We start from the raw sequence: 19,518 nt of genomic DNA, 5'->3' as shown, positions 1-19,518 counted from the left end.
TGGACTGTATTATATTAAAATTGTGCCGCTTACAACTCCACACAGATAACGATTACTTTTCTGAGTCCCAACACTGTTCCACACAATTCTGTTCTATATAAACGTACATATATATTTGTCATCTAAGTTTAATGTGCCAGTTACCATATTTTTGAATGTAAGTCGCGTAATGAATATGAATTTGCCTTAAATTAAATCTTTTCCATCGTTGTAGTTATTCCATCTTGTTATTCATGTTTCTCAAAAGCAAAAAGAAATTGCCACTCATTCGAAAAACCTGTAAACTCGAGTGGCATTTAGGAGCTTGTGTCTTATCGGCAGGACTCACCTGTACCAGAAACTTGTGCGACATATTCGTAAAGCCGCCCACACTCAAAACCAAACTGCGTCTCGAAAACAGAAGCATCATTTTGATCATGAACTTGAAGTCCGGGCACTCATTATACCAACCACAGTTATACCAATCAAAATAAAGTAACTCGCTCTAAACAGTCGTCAAGAGAATGAATATGGAAAATCAATTTGTCTAAAGGTTACCTGAGATTCGACTTTTTGGGCATTCACATTATACAAACTTATCTCCAAGGTTATGGTGATTAGATAAACCATAATCATGCCCAACATCACAAAACCGACGTCCTATAACATTTGTATTTATATATTCATATCATGTAGGACTGGATATATACTTGCAATAACGGTGCTGATTTTATAGAGCAACATGCAAATCAACATGCAACTGACAATACACTGCACCAGTATAATGTATTTGAAGAGATATTCGATCTGCGCATGATGTCTGAAAGAGTTCGATTTGCATGAAAGAGAGTGTCCTAAATTATCGTAAAATTTGAAAAATGGCCGTGGAAGTACTACATAAAATAAATGTATAATAATTAATTAATATGTATGGTTTTAAATCACAGAATTTTTTTTTTTCAATTTTTTACACAGATTTTGTATCTGCTTTGATCCGCCGCTCTGAAAGCTTTTCCAGCGCAGTATCGCTGTGTTGTGAACTGAAATAACGCCAGAAGATTCTTTTAAAAAACTCCCAATATTTATATTTGAGCTTTAACCCATGTTAACCGATGTTTATAAAGCCATATAAATCTTGGACCACAAATAAAAACCATAAAACTCCTAATTAATACTTACAACTTAATGTTAGAAAATTAATTTCGAAAATATGTAAAACAATTTCCCAGCATTAGAAAATATTTCTAAAATTAAGACAATTTCAAAATATAGAGATCTGAGTTACCTGTTAATACGAGCATATAGTCTGACACAGCATCTTAGATATGGGACTCTCAGGTTCTTGGGTACTATCGCATCCGAAGTTGAATGTTGCACCAGAAGCCGCAGGACCTGCAAAAGACCCACCTCATGTCCTGTAAGCACCACGAATAGACTATTGAAGCCGAAGACAGCTATTCAAAAATATTGTTCGATTACAAATAAAATTATGAAGTAGTGCAGCTTCTAAACTCACTAAAGAAACACCAAAGAGGTCCCGTTTGCAGCAGAAAGGAACGCAATATGTATGAAGGATATTCATGCGTTCCAAGCCGGACATAGGGCACAATAGCAGGATATGCTGATAATAATATAAATTAGTAAGGTAGCAAAAATAAAAAAGAGCCGTTGCTTACTCAATGTCATATTGCAGTTGTCCTCAACAATGTAGCAATAATGAATGTATTGAAAATATGGACGCATTATATAATAGAAGACTGGCATGCAGACTATTCTGAAGAAAAACATAACCTGTTTATCAATTTCCTGCCAACTCTTACGCAATATAGAGCCCAGTGCATCCCGTAAATCGAACTTGTGGGGCAAGCCTTTAATAAAATAAAATAAAATAAAACCGTGATGATCTTCAACACAAAAATCTAAAAGTCTAAAAATTACCCACCAAGATCGAAAATACCAATGCTCCTTAGCACTTCGCCCATCTCTGTTGCTCGTAATATTTTCACACAAACATCTAAATAGCAACGAAAGTAAAACATTTTCACAACGCCAACTGAAATCTGAAAGGTGAGCAACACCGCCTAAAAAATGGAACTTCGAATGAATGCATATAAAAAAAAAGAGATATGACTATGATCTGTACCTCCACATAGGCCTCGAACGAGATTGTATAGTGCACCATAATAAATTGTATTAGGCTGTAAATTATACACAGATTCATTATCAAGGCAACAAAGCAAATTCTGAAAGAAAAAAAATCACATTAGAATTACAATATAATAGTTATAATTATTATATACTTAAAGAAAATTCGATTATACTCACATCTTGCACGGCTTGGAGCTGCGTTTTCGGGGCGCAATGTTCAGACCAAGGGCATACGCACTATATTCCATACAAGCTAAGCCCAATTTTGGGAGTGCATCGATGCACTCAAGTTCCTTATTCATTATGTCCTCCATGTTCAAAAGCATACTTAGTTGTTTGCTCTTAAAACAAGCATTTTATATACCACGCAGCCACTTGTTCAATTATTTGCAAATTATATGGTTAGGAAATTGTTGAGGACAAGTCGTAATATTTAGTCAATTACTGGGTACGCAAATATTGATGAAAATTGAGAAGGCTTGTTGTGGGTGCTTTAAAAAATGTATGAGCTGAATGGATACCATTTAATGTCGTACTTAGTTTTATTACAAGTATAGCTCACATAATGCTTTAAACTTCTAATTGCATTTTCATGAATGAAACTTGATTTTCATTTCTGATATTATTACACTTAAATATATAAATAAATAAATATTTATAACTAATTAAATCGGGTATGTGGGTAAAAAAAAATATAAAATATAAAAATTTATAAAACAAAAATATAATTACTATACATGAATTACAAAAAATAAATAATCGAAATGGAAATCGAAAAACTTTCAGAAGAGCAGCAATAACTTGAAACACTATTGGGACACTTATAAAGATAAAAAAAAAAACACGCGTATAAATACCAAAACATGTCACATAGAATAAACTGACTTACTAAATAATGAATTCAAATTAGGTCAAATACATAATTAAAATCATAACCAACATCTTCAAATTCAAATACTTCGTATATCAGCCCCTTTCAAATGCTAGCTGCTACAAAACGCAATCCGCGCTAGTTGGCAGCTCCGAGCGCACAGCTGGACTTTGCTGTCTCAAAAACTGCAGACCGAAACCAAAATACGCACAATTCGCTCAAAAACTTGTCAAATTTGCACCTAATTATAAACATTTAATGACCATTAAATACTCATAACTACATTTGTGCCGACGAAAGTGTCGAGTGACAATCGCAAACGTCTTTATTGACCAGTGAAGCATCCCAAAGAAGCTCAGTGCATGTGGATTGTTAGTGGATCGTAAGCAAAATGGATACAACAACAAAATTGCTTCAGCCCGAAAATGCAACAAATCCAATTGTTTACTTCGATATTAGCATTGGTGAAGAGCCAGGTAAGCAAAAATCTAAGCTAAATTCAACATAAAAATGTCTAAATCAATGTAATTATGGAACAGCGGGACGCATGATAATTGAACTGCGCAAGGATGTGGTACCGAAGACGGCGGAAAATTTTCGCGCTCTCTGTACCGGTGAATGCGGAACTGGCAAGCTTGGGAAGCCGCTGCACTACAAAGGAACTCGCTTCCACAAGGTAAAGCGTGTGTATGTGGTGCAAGGTGGCGATGTGGTGAACAACGACGGCACCAGCGGCGACAGCATTTATGGACCCGTGTTTGAGGATGAGAACTTTGACTTGACGGTACGTAGTGGCAGTTAAAATTGTAAATTGGAATGTAAAATTTTTAATTCCACACAGCACAAGGACGAGGGTGTGGTCAGTATGGTGAATTATGGCAAAGAGAATACAAACAACTCGCAGTTTTTCATCACTGCTGCCAGCTGCGAAAATCTTAATGGCATCAATGTCGTTGTGGGTCGAGTGTTGCGCGGTCTGGGAATTGTAGCCGAAATGGAACAGCACTGCAACGATGAGGGTGAACCCACGGCTGATATAGTCATTTTAAATTGTGGAGAATTGGCGCCAGGCGACGATTGGTGCATTAATTGCTGTGATGCGACGCCAGATAAACTACCGCCCTATCCACAGGATTGGCCGGGCAAATTTGATAGGCCTACAGTAAGTCTAACAAAGCCTGCTAATAAAAGTGGAATATCGCTTTTGTTTATTAGCTGTAGAATAGACTGTAGACTTTTATTTTTATCACAGATAGACTCGGCTGTTGCCTTGCTCAACGGGCTGCGACAAGCAGGAAACTATTACTTTCAAGCGGGAAAATATTTTGAGGCCTGTGCCAAATATAAGAAAGCTAATCGCTACTATTTGGCATTACGCAAACATTTCGACTGGCAGCAGTTGGATCACATCAAAGAAACCACTGGTGATGCAGACTTGAGGAAATTGGATGCCTTCTCGGTAATTAACCACATCAATTTGGCAGCCGTCGACTTAAAACTGAGCAACTACCTTAGTGCAAGATACAATACCACTGAAGCTATACGGTTAGATCCAAACTGTAGCAAAGCCTTATATAGACGCGGACAAGCTCAAATTGCTTTGCGTAACTACGAAGATGCCATCACCGACTTGAAACGGGCCTATAAACTGCTACCAGATAACAAACAGATTCTCAATGAACTGAACAGCGCCAAGCAGCTGTTGGCTGCGTACAACAAGAAACAACGAAACGCACTGAAAAATCTGTTCAATTAAGTTTTACAAACCAACACGGTGTCTACTGGAAATCAAAAGTGAAGCCGCCAGGTATTTTGGGATTCTTTTTCATACTATATGTCGAATAAGGGATAATACGAATATTGCTGGGAAAGAAATAAGAATTTGTGAAGCTGTCGTATCGTTTTCAATATTGAAATTTGCAATTTGCAGCAAGCAGTCGATACATATATGGAATGCATAAAAATGGAGAACAGAAAAATATCGTAATTCGCTTTTTTACTAAAAAATATAGTCTTACTATTTAAAAAAAACCATATTCCTATTTGTGAATTGTAAAACTAAACCTTTGTTTAGAAGATAAACAAAAATGATCGAATCGGTTTCGGCACGTACAAATGTTACAATCAAGTAATAAAACATAGATAGCTCAACTAATTTGGCTTAATCGTGCTATTTAGATTTAGATATCAAACAAAACTGTTGTAAAATTCACTTCAATTTATTCATTTTTTATCTAGAGACCCTCTAAAGAGATTATATCTAAAAGGATCAAAAATATGTTAAACATGTTATTTTCCACAAACTGAAAAAAGCTGAACTAATTGGAAAAGTAAAAAAAAAAAAAAAACTATTATATTTTTGTTGTTGTGTTAATAAGAACTAAAGAAAAACCTTTACCTTGGCTAATCAGTAGACACCCTGATTAAACAACGAGTTTTACCAAATAATTATAGCTGTATACGTTGTCTATATACATAAATACATATACTTTGCTCCAATTGTGTATCTAGTTAAGTAAGTCTGTTGTGAACCTGAATGAGATACTATGAAGTACTATTTGTAAATAAATGTTTTGTTATACCTATGAATATATTTGATTTGTTTTTCACTTCTGCGATGATTTAAAATATTACCCAAACGACTACGAAGAGATTTATTCAGACACCCACATATTTAGTTATTTGATTTATAATTTTATTTTACAATATATAAAATTTGATATAGTACTTATAGCAGTTTCTCCATACATTTCAGTTGTCGTGGCTTAGAAAATAAAAGTACTTCGTTAAAGCGAAATAAATATAAACACAGCTGGATAATCAATAAATTTGCATCAATTTCAAATACATAATTAGATATTAACTAATTGTGCACTAAGATAAAACATTTAATGTGTAATTAAATTATTCATAAAACATATTTGTTCGTACACAATAATACAAATAGCCTTGATCTGAATTTTAGGGCCTACAATGCTTCATGCATCTATCTAAAGTGGCTATAAAAAGTGCTTAGAGACTAAAGTACGCCCCTCGCGTCTAGTGTAGTATTAGTTATATATGTTTCTCATATGTATATATTTAAAGATTTGTCACAATGTCCTGTTCGCTGCGATGCAAGTTCCCTGAGGCTGCACTGGCCGAGTAGCTTTTCATGTCGATTTCCATGTTGGTAAGCGCACTGGAGACATGATACAAATTCTCGGATAGAATAGCATACACCTCAAATAGTTCCGAATCCGATTTCGATACAATAAAGGCCTCTGCTTTAAAATATGGCATTGATTTGATTCAAATAAATGTTAAAAAATTACATACCAGTGCGATCCTTCATAATGCTATGAGCATAGGCATTCAATATGATCGACATCTCATCGAACTTCAAGCGACTATCCAAATTACTGTAGCTGAAGATAGTCAGGTTTTGATCGGCTGCATTCAGAGTGGTAATGCGCTTATATTGACGCACATGGGAAATGGCACTCGGCCAGCGCTGTTGATCAATGTGATCGTTCAATGCAGACTCGAACTCTTCCTGGGTCATGGGCAGGCCGGGCGAGGGTGTGGGCGTGTGCTCGCCCTCCGTTGAGGTCGACGACTCCAGGCAATCGAGATCAGCCTCGCTGGTACAACGCACCAAAGCATCGCGCACCAGGGCATAGAGATCAGATATGTCATGCATCTGCGAATCACAAAAAAAATATAGTATGTTGTGGTGAGCTTAACTGAGAGAGAGAGTATAACTATCACGAATGTTTGTTCAATTCCTTAAAGCATTTCCCTAAACAAAACACTTGTGTACTTACGTCTTCATTAATACGAAAATGATTCACAACATTCGAAGATATTTTATGATTGGATTCGATAAGCAAGAGTAGCTGAAACATGAGCTTATACAAGGACCGTCCCAAGTCCAACACCACCTCAGTCGATGCGGGATCGAAGGGCATATAAGCAATGCTGGAGCAGCTGGGCATCTCCAAACCTGAGGCGGCTACATCCGACTCATTAAACAGCGATAACTTGCACGACGTCTTCACAGCGTCCAAGCACTGTAATGCAAAATAAAAGTTTTCCTTGAGGTTATATGATAAAATGAACATGTTACTATCTACCTCTAAGACCTGATCCTTTCGATCGAAAAACGTTTCCAAGTGCTCCTGGACTTCCAGCACATTAAAGCGCAGCGTTTCGAACAATTTCCCTGTATTATTTCTGCCTGCTTCAATTCAATTCAAGCCGACTTAACATCCTTTCTCCAAACATACAGTCAGAGTCAGAGTCAGAGATACTTCTGGTAAATTAGCTCACACTTGGATTATAATGCTTTGTTGTAACTCTAAAGAGTTATTTAAAAGTATATTCATATAAATCCCCATTCTTCATCAAATTTCCAGCCTCAGCTCTCGTTACAAGAGATTACTAAATTCCCCTTCAATATAATCAATTTTCAGATGCAAACCGGGCTTCTTCAATCTCGATCTCGGCAATCGATTTGGCTGCACCCCGTGCTTCTGTTATGGCCACACCTCAGAGTGTCAAACAGCGCCCGGCTATTCTATTGTCTCAGTTACTTCGAACTTTAATAAGCACAAGGAGCGTTGGACTGCTATTGACCTGAATCAGCGCGATGTGGATATCAAGTATAATCAGTATAGTCGCAGTATAGGTACCACCGCTCAGGGCAATGAGTTCGTGTACTTCCAGGCGCCCGATCGTTTCCTTGGCGATCAACGCGCCTCCTACAATCGCGATCTGAAGTTCAAGCTGCAATTGGTGGGTCAGGTGGGGCCCAGCACCAGTGCGCATGACGTTATCCTAGAGGGCTCTGGCAGCAAAATCTCACTACCGATCTTTGCCCAGAATAATGGCATGCCAGACCAGGGAGAGAAGGAATACTCTTTCCGTCTGCACGAGCATCGCGACTACAATTGGCAGCCGAGCCAGTCAGCACGTGGTTTCCTTTCCATACTTTCGAATTTAACGGCTATCAAGATACGCGCCACATATTCCGTACAAGGTGAGGCGATCCTGGACGATGTGGAGCTGCAGACGGCACATCGCAGCGGTGCAGGCCAGCCCGCAACGTGGATCGAACAGTGCACCTGTCCCGAGGGCTACTTGGGTCAATTCTGCGAGTCTTGCGCACCTGGATTCCGCCACAGTCCGGCAAGGGGTGGCCCCTTCATGCCGTGCATTCCCTGCGACTGTAATGGACACGCTGACATCTGCGACTCGGAGACGGGACGCTGCATCTGTCAGCATAACACGTATGGCGATAATTGCGATCAGTGCGCCAGAGGCTTCTATGGAAACGCGCTAGGGAGTACGGCCCATGACTGCAAACGTTGTCCATGCCCCAACGATGGAGCGTGCATGCAAATCAATGGTGACACCGTCATCTGTACCGAATGCCCTGTTGGTTATTTCGGCGCGCGCTGTGAGCAATGTTCGGATGGCTTCTATGGCGATCCCACCGGCCTTTTGGGACCGGTGGAGATCTGCAGGGCCTGTGACTGCAACAGCAATGTAGATCCCAATGCGGTGGGCAACTGCAACCGCACCACTGGGGAGTGCCTGAAGTGTATACACAATACAGCTGGCGCACACTGCGATCAATGCCTACCCGGACACTTTGGCGATCCTTTGGCTCTTCCGCATGGCAAATGCGATCGTTGCAGCTGCTTTGCCGCCGGCACCGAGCAGGATGAGGAGGGAATTTCGCGTTGCGATCAGGTAACCGGACAGTGTCACTGCAAGCCAAATGTGATCGGACGGGATTGTGGCGAGTGTCAGCCGGGCTATTTCAATATACGATCGGGCAATGGCTGCGAGAACTGTCAGTGTGATCCAATCGGAAGCTACAACGCCACCTGCGACAAGTATACGGGTCAGTGTCACTGCAAGCCGGGCGTCGTGGGTCTGCGCTGCGATCAGTGCGCCAACTACTACTACGGTTTCTCCACCGATGGCTGCAAGCCGTGCGAATGCGATGAGAGCGGCTCCAAGGGCTTCCAGTGCGATCAGAACGGTCAGTGTCCATGCAATGACAATGTAGAAGGTCGACGCTGCGATCGCTGCAAGGAGAACAAATACGATCGCCATCATGGCTGCGTTAACTGTCCGGACTGCTACAACCTGGTGCAGGATGCGGCCAATTTACATCGCGCCAAGCTGGCCAACCTCAGCTCCACGCTGGACGAAATTGCGCGCACTCCTGTAACCAATGACGATGAGTTCGAGGGTAAGCTGAAGGCAGTACAGGAGAAGGTGGCCATATTGGCTCATGATGCCAAATCCGGGGCTGGCGATGGTGGGCAGACCTATGCGGAAGTGATCAATGACCTGCATCAACGCTTGAATAGTATGCGCGATCATTTAGAGAATGCCGATGCCCTGCAAACGGACGCTAACGACGAGATCGAGAAGGGTCGTCGCAACTACACCGTTCTGAATGATATAATTGGGGCGGCCAAGAAGGACTTGCAAAACGCTCTAGCCCTGCTGAACGAAGAGGGTGCACTGGCGCTGGACAAGGCCAAGAATAAATCAGTGGAATTTGGAGAACAATCGAACCAAATATCGGATATATCACGCGAGGCACGCTTCATTGCCGATCGCCTGGAGGCAGAGGCCCAATTCGACTTGAAAAACGCCAAAGATGCCAACGATGCAGTAGAAAAGGCCCATGAACTGGCTAAAAACGCCATCAACTTGCAACAGAAGGTCGGTGTGGAGTTACGAAGTGAGGTGCGACTAGAACTCGATCAAATTAATCAATCGTTGAGCACAGTGAAGGACAGCTCTCACGAAGCATTGCGCAGGGCTAATGAGGTCTATGATTCGGCGTTGACGCTGCTGAGAGATGTGAACAAGACGTCGCAACCAGACATAGACATCAGTCAACTGAAGAAGGATGCACAAGCGGCCAACGAGCGTGCCGACGAGCTCCTGAACCAGATCAATGATCTATCCAACAGCAATGGGAAAGTGCTTGCAGACTTTGAAGCGGAGCGCGAATTGGCGGACACGCTGCTTAAACGGTAAGCATTCCATATCCATCAAAGTTAAATATAAGCTCTAGCTCTATTTCCTGCCTACTGCCCCAGTGCCGAAGCACAAAAAGAGGACGACTTGGAACTCCTCAACCGTGCCAAAGAAGCACACGAAAAGGCCATGAAAGCAGTCGAATTGGGTGACAAAACTCTCAAAGAAGCCACCAATACATACAATGTATTAGGCGGCTTCCAGTCCGAAGTGCAAAGGTCCTCCGATATGGCTAAACAGGCTTTGAAAACTGTTCCGAGTATTAAGCAGGAAATTGAGAATGCCGAGAATTCAATAAGGGAAGCGGATGAGGCTTTGCAAGGTGCGAATCAAAATGCGAACGAGGCCAAGATGAATGCACAGGAGGCACAAGAGAAATACGCTGAGCCAGCGTCGAAGGTAACACAATTCCCTAAGCCATTCCATACTGGCGAACCCACATGTTTTTCTTTAAATTTCAGGATGCCGAACTCATACGCCGCAAAGCCAATGAAACGAAAATCTCTGCCCGCAAACTACGCGATGAGGCCGATCAACTTAATCATCGAGTAAAATTGACCGAGCTTGATGTTAGTGAACTGGAACAAAACTCCACCAAAGATGACAATCTGGTCGACGATGCAAAACGTAAGGTTGGACAGGCTAAGGCGGACACACAAAATGCACAAAAAATGATCGAGAAGGCAACCAGCGATTTGACAGCGATTAAGGATGAACTGGAGAACCTGAAGGACATTAACACTGCCGATTTAGATCAATTGGGTAAGATGTTTAGACTCTAATTGATAAAGGCATCCATTAACATTGTTGGATCTCTATAGAAAATCGTCTGACAGTCGTTGAAGGGGAAATCAATCGCGTCAATCTGACGGGTCGCATTGAGAAGTACCGAGAACAGCGCAACATACAGAAGAGATTAATCGAAAAATACGAAAGCGAAATGAAGGAGCTAGATGCCGAGGTTAAGAACATTCAATTCATCAGCGAAGCACTGCCAGGTGGATGCTTCAGGCGCAACCGTTTGGAGCCCTAAAAAGTGCCAGACCCATACCAATACTACCAACTACTTCAATTAAAACTAAGTACGACCAAACGACGAACAAATCGGAGGTAGCCGAGAGCGGTTGAATGAAATTATGTAATTTTAGTTTTCTAGTTGAAATATTTTGTTTAGTGAAGAAATACGAGAAACACAAAACCAGAAAAAAGAGAAACGTTAAGCTTTAATGCATCGTTCATATATCTAATACATATGCACATATATATTGTAATGTCTTAATCATAAATTCGTAAAGTTCGTTTATATTCTAACGCTGCCAACTGCCAATTGTGCCTTAAATTCTCGAAGCCAGCCATGGACTGTATTATATTAAAATTGTGCCGCTTACAACTCCACACAGATAACGATTACTTTTCTGAGTCCCAACACTGTTCCACACAATTCTGTTCTATATAAACGTACATATATATTTGTCATCTAAGTTTAATGTGCCAGTTACCATATTTTTGAATGTAAGTCGCGTAATGAATATGAATTTGCCTTAAAATAAATCTTTTCCATCGTTGTAGTTATTCCATCTTGTTATTCATGTTTCTCAAAAGCAAAAAGAAATTGCCACTCATTCGAAAAACCTGTAAACTCGAGTGGCATTTAGGAGCTTGTGTCTTATCGGCAGGACTCACCTGTACCAGAAACTTGTGCGACATATTCGTAAAGCCGCCCACACTCAAAACCAAACTGCGTCTCGAAAACAGAAGCATCATTTTGATCATGAACTTGAAGTCCGGGCACTCATTATACCAACCACAGTTATACCAATCAAAATAAAGTAACTCGCTCTAAACAGTCGTCAAGAGAATGAATATGGAAAATCAATTTGTCTAAAGGTTACCTGAGATTCGACTTTTTGGGCATTCACATTATACAAACTTATCTCCAAGGTTATGGTGATTAGATAAACCATAATCATGCCCAACATCACAAAACCGACGTCCTATAACATTTGTATTTATATATTCATATCATGTAGGACTGGATATATACTTGCAATAACGGTGCTGATTTTATAGAGCAACATGCAAATCAACATGCAACTGACAATACACTGCACCAGTATAATGTATTTGAAGAGATATTCGATCTGAGCGTGATGTCTGAAAGAGTTCGATTTGCATGAAAGAGAATGTCCTAAATTATCGTAAAATTTGAAAAATGGCCGTGGAAGTACTACATAAAATAAATGTATAATAATTAATTAACATGTATGGTTTTAAATCACAGAATTTTTTTTTTCAATTTTTTACACAGATTTTTAATCTGCTTTGATCCGCCGCTCTGAAAGCTTTTCCAGCGCAGTATCGCTGTGTTGTGAACTGAAATAACGCCAGAAGATTCTTTTAAAAAACTCCCAATATTTATATTTGAGCTTTAACCCATGTTAACCGATGTTTATAAAGCCATATACATCTTGGACCACAAATAAAAACCATAAAGCTCCTAATTAATACTTACAACTTAATGTTAGAAAATTAATTTCGAAAATATGTAAAACAATTTCCCAGCATTAGAAAATATTTCTAAAATTAAGACAATTTTAAAATTTAGAAATCTGAGTTACCTGTTAATACGAGCATATAGTCTGACACAGCATCTTAGATATGGGACTCTCAGGTTCTTGGGTACTATCGCATCCGAAGTTGAATGTTGCACCAGAAGCCGCAGGACCTGCAAAAGACCCACCTCATGTCCAGTAAGCACCACGAATAGACTATTGAAGCCGAAGACAGCTATTCAAAAATATTGTTCGATTACAAATAAAATTATGAAGTAGTGCAGCTTCTAAACTCACTAAAGAAACACCAAAGAGGTCCCGTTTGCAGCAGAAAGGAACGCAATATGTATGAAGGATATTCATGCGTTCCAAGCCGGACATAGGGCACAATAGCAGGATATGCTGAAAATAATATAAATTAGTAAGGTAGCAAAAATAAAAAAGAGCCGTTGCTTACTCAATGTCATATTGCAGTTGTCCTCAACAATGTAGCAATAATGAATGTATTGAAAATATGGACGCATTATATAATAGAAGACTGGCATGCAGACTATTCTGAAGAAAAACATAACCTGTTTATCAATTTCCTGCCAACTCTTACGCAATATAGAGCCCAGTGCATCCCGTAAATCGAACTTGTGGGGTAAGCCTTTAATAAAATAAAATAAAACCGTGATGATCTTCAACACAAAAATCTAAAAGTCTAAAAATTACCCACCAAGATCGAAAATACCAATGCTCCTTAGCACTCCGCCCATCTCCGTTGCTCGTAATAGTTTCACACAAACATCTAAATAGCAACGAAAGTAAAACATTTTCACAACGCCAACTGAAATCTGAAAGGTGAGCAGCACCGCCTAAAAAATGGAACTTCGAATGAATGCATATAAAAAAAAAGAGATATGACTATGATCTGTACCTCCACATAGGCCTCGAACGAGATTGTATAGTGCACCATAATAAATTGTATTAGGCTGTAAATTATACACAGATTCATTATCAAGGCAACAAAGCAAATTCTGAAAGAAAAAAAATCACATTAGAATTACAATATAATAGTTATAATTATTATATACTTAAAGAAAATTCGATTATACTCACATCTTGCACGGCTTGGAGCTGCGTTTTCGGGGCGCAATGTTCAGACCAAGGGCATACGCACTATATTCCACACAAGCTAAGCCCAATTTTGGGAGTGCATCGATGCACTCAAGTTCCTTATTCATTATGTCCTCCATGTTCAAAAGCATACTTAGTTGTTTGCTCTTAAAACAAGCATTTTATATACCACGCAGCCACTTGTTCAATTATTTGCAAATTATATGGTTAGGAAATTGTTGAGGACAAGTCGTAATATTTAGTCAATTACTGGGTACGCAAATATTGATGAAAATTGAGAAGGCTTGTTGTGGGTGCTTTAAAAAATGTATGAGCTGAATGGATACCATTTAATGTCGTACTTAGCTTTATTACAAGTATAGCTCACATAATGCTTTAAACTTCTAATTGCATTTTCATGAATGAAACTTGATTTTCATTTCTGATATTATTACACTTAAATATATAAATAAATAAATATTTATAACTAATTAAATCGGGTATGTGGGTAAAAAAAAAAATATAAAATATAAAAATTTATAAAACAAAAATATAATTACTATACATGAATTACAAAAAATAAATAATCGAAATGGAAATCGAAAAACTTTCAGAAGAAGAGAAGCAATAACTTGATACACTATTGGGACACTTATAAAGATTTAAAAAAAAAAACACATGATTCGCGTATAAATACGAAAACATGTCACATAGAATAAACTGACTTACTAAATATTGAAATCAAATTAGGTCAAATACATAATTAAAATCATAACCAACATCTTCAAATTCAAATACTTCGTATATCAGCCCCTTTCAAATGCTAGCTGCTACAAAACGCAATCCGCGCTAGTTGGCAGCTCCGAGCGCACAGCTGGACTTTGCTGTCTCAAAAACTGCAGACCGAAACCAAAATACGCACAATTCGCTCAAAAACTTGTCAAATTTGCACCTAATTATAAACATTTAATGACCATTAAATACTCATAACTACATTTGTGCCGACGAAAGTGTCGAGTGACAATCGCAAACGTCTTTATTGACCAGTGAAGCATCCCAAAGAAGCTCAGTGCATGTGGATTGTTAGTGGATGGTAAGCAAAATGGATACAACAACAAAATTGCTTCAGCCCGAAAATGCAACAAATCCAATTGTTTACTTCGATATTAGCATTGGTGAAGAGCCAGGTAAGCAAAAATCTAAGCTAAATTCAACATAAAAATGTCTAAATCAATGTAATTATGGAACAGCGGGACGCATGATAATTGAACTGCGCAAGGATGTGGTACCGAAGACGGCGGAAAATTTTCGCGCTCTCTGTACCGGTGAATGCGGAACTGGCAAGCTTGGGAAGCCGCTGCACTACAAAGGAACTCGCTTCCACAAGGTAAAGCGTGTGTATGTGGTGCAAGGTGGCGATGTGGTGAACAACGACGGCACCAGCGGCGACAGCATTTATGGACCCGTGTTTGAGGATGAGAACTTTGACTTGACGGTACGTAGTGGCAGTTAAAATTGTAAATTGGAATGTAAAATTTTTAATTCCACACAGCACAAGGACGAGGGTGTGGTCAGTATGGTGAATTATGGCAAAGAGAATACAAACAACTCGCAGTTTTTCATCACTGCTGCCAGCTGCGAAAATCTTAATGGCATCAATGTCGTTGTGGGTCGAGTGTTGCGCGGTCTGGGAATTGTAGCCGAAATGGAACAGCACTGCAACGATGAGGGTGAACCCACGGCTGATATAGTCATTTTAAATTGTGGAGAATTGGCGCCAGGCGACGATTGGTGCATTAATTGCTGTGATGCGACGCCAGATAAACTACCGCCCTATCCACAGGATTGGCCGGGCAAATTTGATAGGCCTACAGTAAGTCTAACAAAGCCTGCTAATAAAAGTGGAATATCGCTTTTGTTTATTAGCTGTAGAATAGACTGTAGACTTTTATTTTTATCACAGATAGACTCGGCTGTTGCCTTGCTCAACGGGCTGCGACAAGCAGGAAACTATTACTTTCAAGCGGGAAAATATTTTGAGGCCTGTGCCAAATATAAGAAAGCTAATCGCTACTATTTGGCATTACGCAAACATTTCGACTGGCAGCAGTTGGATCACGTCAAAGAAACCACTGGTGATGCAGACTTGAGGAAATTGGATGCCTTCTCGGTAATTAACCACATCAATTTGGCAGCCGTCGACTTAAAACTGAGCAACTACCTTAGTGCAAGATACAATACCACTGAAGCTATACGGTTAGATCCAAACTGTAGCAAAGCCCTATATAGACGCGGACAAGCTCAAATTGCTTTGCGTAACTACGAAGATGCCATCACCGACTTGAAACGGGCCTATAAACTGCTACCAGATAACAAACAGATTCTCAATGAACTGAACAGCGCCAAGCAGCTGTTGGCTGCGTACAACAAGAAACAACGAAACGCACTGAAAAATCTGTTCAATTAAGTTTTACAAACCAACACGGTGTCTACTGGAAATCAAAAGTGAAGCCGCCAGGTATTTTGGGATTCTTTTTCATACTATATGTCGAATAAGGGATAATACGAATATTGCTGGGAAAGAAATAAGAATTTGTGAAGCTGTCGTATCGTTTTCAATATTGAAATTTGCAATTTGCAGCAAGCAGTCGATACATATATGGAATGCATAAAAATGGAGAACAGAAAAATATCGTAATTCGCTTTTTTACTAAAAAATATAGTCTTACTATTTAAAAAAACCATATTCCTATTTGTGAATTGTAAAACTAAACCTTTGTTTAGAAGATAAACAAAAATGATCGAATCGGTTTCGGCACGTACAAATGTTACAATCAAGTAATAAAACATAGATAGCTCAACTAATTTGGCTTAATCGTGCTATTTAGATTTAGATATCAAACAAAACTGTTGTAAAATTCACTTCAATTTATTCATTTTTTATCTAGAGACCCTCTAAAGAGATTATATCTAAAAGGATCAAAAATATGTTAAACATGTTATTTTCCACAAACTGAAAAAAGCTGAACTAATGGGAAAAGTAAAAAAAAAAAAAAAAACTATTATATTTTTGTTGTTGTGTTAATAAGAACTAAAGAAAAACCTTTACCTTGGCTAATCAGTAGACACCCTGATTAAACAACGAGTTTTACCAAATAATTATAGCTGTATACGTTGTCTATATACATAAATACATATACTTTGCTCCAATTGTGTATCTAGTTAAGTAAGTCTGTTGTGAACCTGAATGAGATACTATGAAGTACTATTTGTAAATAAATGTTTTGTTATACCTATGAATATATTTGATTTGTTTTTCACTTCTGCGATGATTTAAAATATTACCCAAACGACTACGAAGAGATTTATTCAGACACCCACATATTTAGTTATTTGATTTATAATTTTATTTTACAATATATAAAATTTGATATAGTACTTATAGCAGTTTCTCCATACATTTCAGTTGTCGTGGCTTAGAAAATAAAAGTACTTCGTTAAAGCGAAATAAATATAAACACAGCTGGATAATCAATAAATTTGCATCAATTTCAAAATACATAATTAGATATTAACTAATTGTGCACTAAGATAAAACATTTAATGTGTAATTAAATTATTCATAAAACATATTTGTTCGTACACAATAATACAAATAGCCTTGATCTGAATTTTAGGGCCTACAATGCTTCATGCATCTATCTAAAGTGGCTATAAAAAGTGCTTAGAGACTAAAGTACGCCCCTCGCGTCTAGTGTAGTATTAGTTATATATGTTTCTCATATGTATATATTTAAAGATTTGTCACAATGTCCTGTTCGCTGCGATGCAAGTTCCCTGAGGCTGCACTGGCCGAATAGCTTTTCATGTCGATTTCCATGTTGGTAAGCGCACTGGAGACATGATACAAATTCTCGGATAGAATAGCATACACCTCAAATAGTTCCGAATCCGATTTCGATACAATAAAGGCCTCTGCTTTAAAATATGGCATTGATTTGATTCAAATAAATGTTAAAAAATTACATACCAGTGCGATCCTTCATAATGCTATGAGCATAGGCATTCAATATGATCGACATCTCATCGAACTTCAAGCGACTATCCAAATTACTATAGCTGAAGATAGTCAGGTTTTGATCGGCTGCATTCAGAGTGGTAATGCGCTTATATTGACGCACATGGGAAATGGCACTCGGCCAGCGCTGTTGATCAATGTGCTCGTTCAGTGCAGACTCGAACTCTTCCTGGGTCATGGGCAGGCCGGGCGAGGGTGTGGGCGTGTGCTCGCCCTCCGTTGAGGTCGACGACTCCAGGCAATCGAGATCAGCCTCGCTGGTACAACGCACCAAAGCATCGCGCACCAGGGCATAGAGATCAGATATGTCATGCATCTGCGAATCACAAAAAAAATATAGTATGTTGTGGTGAGCTTAACTGAGAGAGAGAGTATAACTATCACGAATGTTTGTTCAATTCCTTAAAACATTTCCCTAAACAAAACACTTGTGTACTTACGTCTTCATTAATACGAAAATGATTCACAACATTCGAAGATATTTTATGATTGGATTCGATAAGCAAGAGTAGCTGAAACATGAGCTTATACAAGGACCGTCCCAAGTCCAACACCACCTCAGTCGATGCGGGATCGAAGGGCATATAAGCAATGCTGGAGCAGCTGGGCATCTCTAAACCTGAGGCGGCTACATCCGACTCATTAAACAGCGATAACTTGCACGACGTCTTCACAGCGTCCAAGCACTGTAATGCAAAATAAAAGTTTTCCTTGAGGTTATATGATAAAATGAACATGTTACTATCTACCTCTAAGACCTGATCCTTTCGATCGAAAAACGTTTCCAAGTGCTCCTGGACTTCCAGCACATTAAAGCGCAGCGTTTCGAACAATTTTGGAGTCGTGGCCTGAAGCTCGCTGCACCAGACGCGCGGCGGATCCGCACGAGAGCTCAACAAATCGGTGAATAGTGATATGCGATTTCCCAGCTGAGAGCCAATGCCTGTGAAGAACTTCTTGGCCTCTTTCGAGATGCTGATGGTCTTGAATGTGAGCTCCTTGATAAGACGATACAACTGCAAAAGCAGCTCCGACGTGTGTGCCGAGGGCTGGTTCACCAGCATGGCCTGCAGCTGACGACGCCAATTCTCTTCGGCCTCATCGCGTATTGCCGCACCAAATCGTATGATGCCAGGCAGATGGGGTGAGGCATTGCAGGGCGTGATGTCGCCCAAGTCTCCGGCACTGGAACCGCTGGTGTCACTACGTGAGACCGAATTGCGACGACGTCGCTCACGCAGACTCAACGAACTTGGCGGCACAGCACTAAAGCTCGACTTCATGAAGGCCTGTCTGTGATCCTCATCAATGGGAGATTCAGACTCGGCCTCCTCGTCGGATGAATCGTCTGCCGTTTGGCGTTTACGTTTGCTCAAAATGGGTGTCTTGTCGCTAAAACTGTCCTCCAATGCCGATGAGAAGCCGCCCTTGATGGAGCCACCAATGGCGCTGCCACAAGTCAGACGTTCCTCATCGCCATCGAATAGCTGATGACGACGCACTCCCCAATTGAAATTATCCGTCGACTCGCCGGCAATGCTGTCCTCGTATTCGAGAAAATCGAAATCTTTAAAGACAGTGAAATCGGGCTGACCATCATCGCGACGCGAACCGCTGCTGAGATCGCCTTGCGGGCCAGAAGTCTCCTCCGTTGAGGATGCTGCTGAGGACTGGCGTTCCATGAGGTCCGACGATTGACTGAAGATAACCTGTGGATATTATTAAAATAATAAGCGCATAAGCTG

The 19,518-nt window shown here is 39.8% G+C and overlaps 7 protein-coding genes across 14 annotated transcripts in view; 3 read left to right on the top strand and 4 right to left on the bottom strand.

The window, feature by feature from the left end:
* Positions 1-214: 214 nt before the first annotated feature.
* On the bottom strand, positions 215-2,441 carry LOC115632757 (odorant receptor 67b-like). The gene is made up of 10 exons (XM_030530004.1): positions 2,305-2,441; positions 2,123-2,222; positions 1,922-2,060; positions 1,656-1,847; positions 1,496-1,600; positions 1,265-1,433; positions 694-799; positions 538-639; positions 329-484; positions 215-277 (listed from the first exon to the last, which is right to left on the bottom strand). The coding sequence occupies exons 1-10, from the start codon at positions 2,439-2,441 to the stop codon at positions 215-217; spliced, it is 1,269 nt and encodes a 422-aa protein (XP_030385864.1).
* Positions 2,442-3,122: 681 nt separating this feature from the next.
* On the top strand, positions 3,123-5,591 carry LOC115632327 (peptidyl-prolyl cis-trans isomerase D-like). The gene is made up of 4 exons (XM_030529431.1): positions 3,123-3,474; positions 3,538-3,782; positions 3,840-4,160; positions 4,251-5,591. Exons 1-4 carry the CDS (start codon positions 3,390-3,392, stop codon positions 4,752-4,754), a joined length of 1,155 nt encoding a protein of 384 aa, XP_030385291.1. The 5' UTR covers positions 3,123-3,389; the 3' UTR covers positions 4,755-5,591.
* Positions 5,592-5,873: 282 nt separating this feature from the next.
* On the bottom strand, positions 5,874-7,190 carry LOC115632754 (protein furry-like). The gene is made up of 4 exons (XM_030530001.1): positions 7,114-7,190; positions 6,805-7,050; positions 6,317-6,680; positions 5,874-6,261 (listed from the first exon to the last, which is right to left on the bottom strand). The coding sequence occupies exons 2-4, from the start codon at positions 6,973-6,975 to the stop codon at positions 6,080-6,082; spliced, it is 717 nt and encodes a 238-aa protein (XP_030385861.1). The 5' UTR covers positions 6,976-7,050; positions 7,114-7,190; the 3' UTR covers positions 5,874-6,079.
* Positions 7,191-7,321: 131 nt separating this feature from the next.
* Positions 7,322-11,272, top strand: LOC115632751 (laminin subunit gamma-1-like). Its single transcript, XM_030529999.1, has 5 exons — positions 7,322-7,344; positions 7,453-10,041; positions 10,108-10,444; positions 10,507-10,807; positions 10,867-11,272. The coding sequence occupies exons 1-5, from the start codon at positions 7,322-7,324 to the stop codon at positions 11,076-11,078; spliced, it is 3,462 nt and encodes a 1,153-aa protein (XP_030385859.1). The 3' UTR covers positions 11,079-11,272.
* Positions 11,273-11,614: 342 nt separating this feature from the next.
* Positions 11,615-13,835, bottom strand: LOC115632749 (odorant receptor 67b-like). The gene is made up of 10 exons (XM_030529997.1): positions 13,699-13,835; positions 13,517-13,616; positions 13,316-13,454; positions 13,055-13,246; positions 12,895-12,999; positions 12,664-12,832; positions 12,094-12,199; positions 11,938-12,039; positions 11,729-11,884; positions 11,615-11,677 (listed from the first exon to the last, which is right to left on the bottom strand). The coding sequence occupies exons 1-10, from the start codon at positions 13,833-13,835 to the stop codon at positions 11,615-11,617; spliced, it is 1,269 nt and encodes a 422-aa protein (XP_030385857.1).
* A 696-nt stretch (positions 13,836-14,531) lies between these two features.
* On the top strand, positions 14,532-16,995 carry LOC115632282 (peptidyl-prolyl cis-trans isomerase D-like). The gene is made up of 4 exons (XM_030529371.1): positions 14,532-14,882; positions 14,946-15,190; positions 15,248-15,568; positions 15,659-16,995. The coding sequence occupies exons 1-4, from the start codon at positions 14,786-14,788 to the stop codon at positions 16,160-16,162; spliced, it is 1,167 nt and encodes a 388-aa protein (XP_030385231.1). The 5' UTR covers positions 14,532-14,785; the 3' UTR covers positions 16,163-16,995.
* Positions 16,996-17,230: 235 nt separating this feature from the next.
* LOC115632891 (protein furry) overlaps positions 17,231-19,518 on the bottom strand; it is an 81,423-nt gene continuing 79,135 nt past the window's right edge. For 4 of the 8 annotated variants that reach the window (XM_030530173.1, XM_030530177.1, XM_030530179.1 and 1 more), the window contains 4 exons: positions 18,523-19,482; positions 18,214-18,459; positions 17,726-18,089; positions 17,231-17,670 (listed from right to left, as the gene is read on the bottom strand). In XM_030530173.1, the coding sequence (XP_030386033.1) occupies positions 17,489-17,670; positions 17,726-18,089; positions 18,214-18,459; positions 18,523-19,482 (1,752 nt within the window). In that variant the 3' untranslated portion in view covers positions 17,231-17,488. Of the gene's footprint in view, positions 17,674-17,725; positions 18,090-18,213; positions 18,460-18,522; positions 19,483-19,518 lie in introns of all 8 variants that reach the window. The other 4 variants (XM_030530175.1, XM_030530176.1, XM_030530178.1 and 1 more) reach the window with 1 other exon arrangement.

Source organism: Scaptodrosophila lebanonensis, unplaced genomic scaffold (genome assembly GCF_003285725.1).
Source record: "Scaptodrosophila lebanonensis strain 11010-0011.00,11010-0021.00 unplaced genomic scaffold, SlebRS2 tig00001415-arrow-pilon, whole genome shotgun sequence".
NCBI lineage: Eukaryota > Metazoa > Arthropoda > Insecta > Diptera > Drosophilidae > Scaptodrosophila > Scaptodrosophila lebanonensis.
This window is presented reverse-complemented; position numbering and strand designations above follow the sequence as displayed.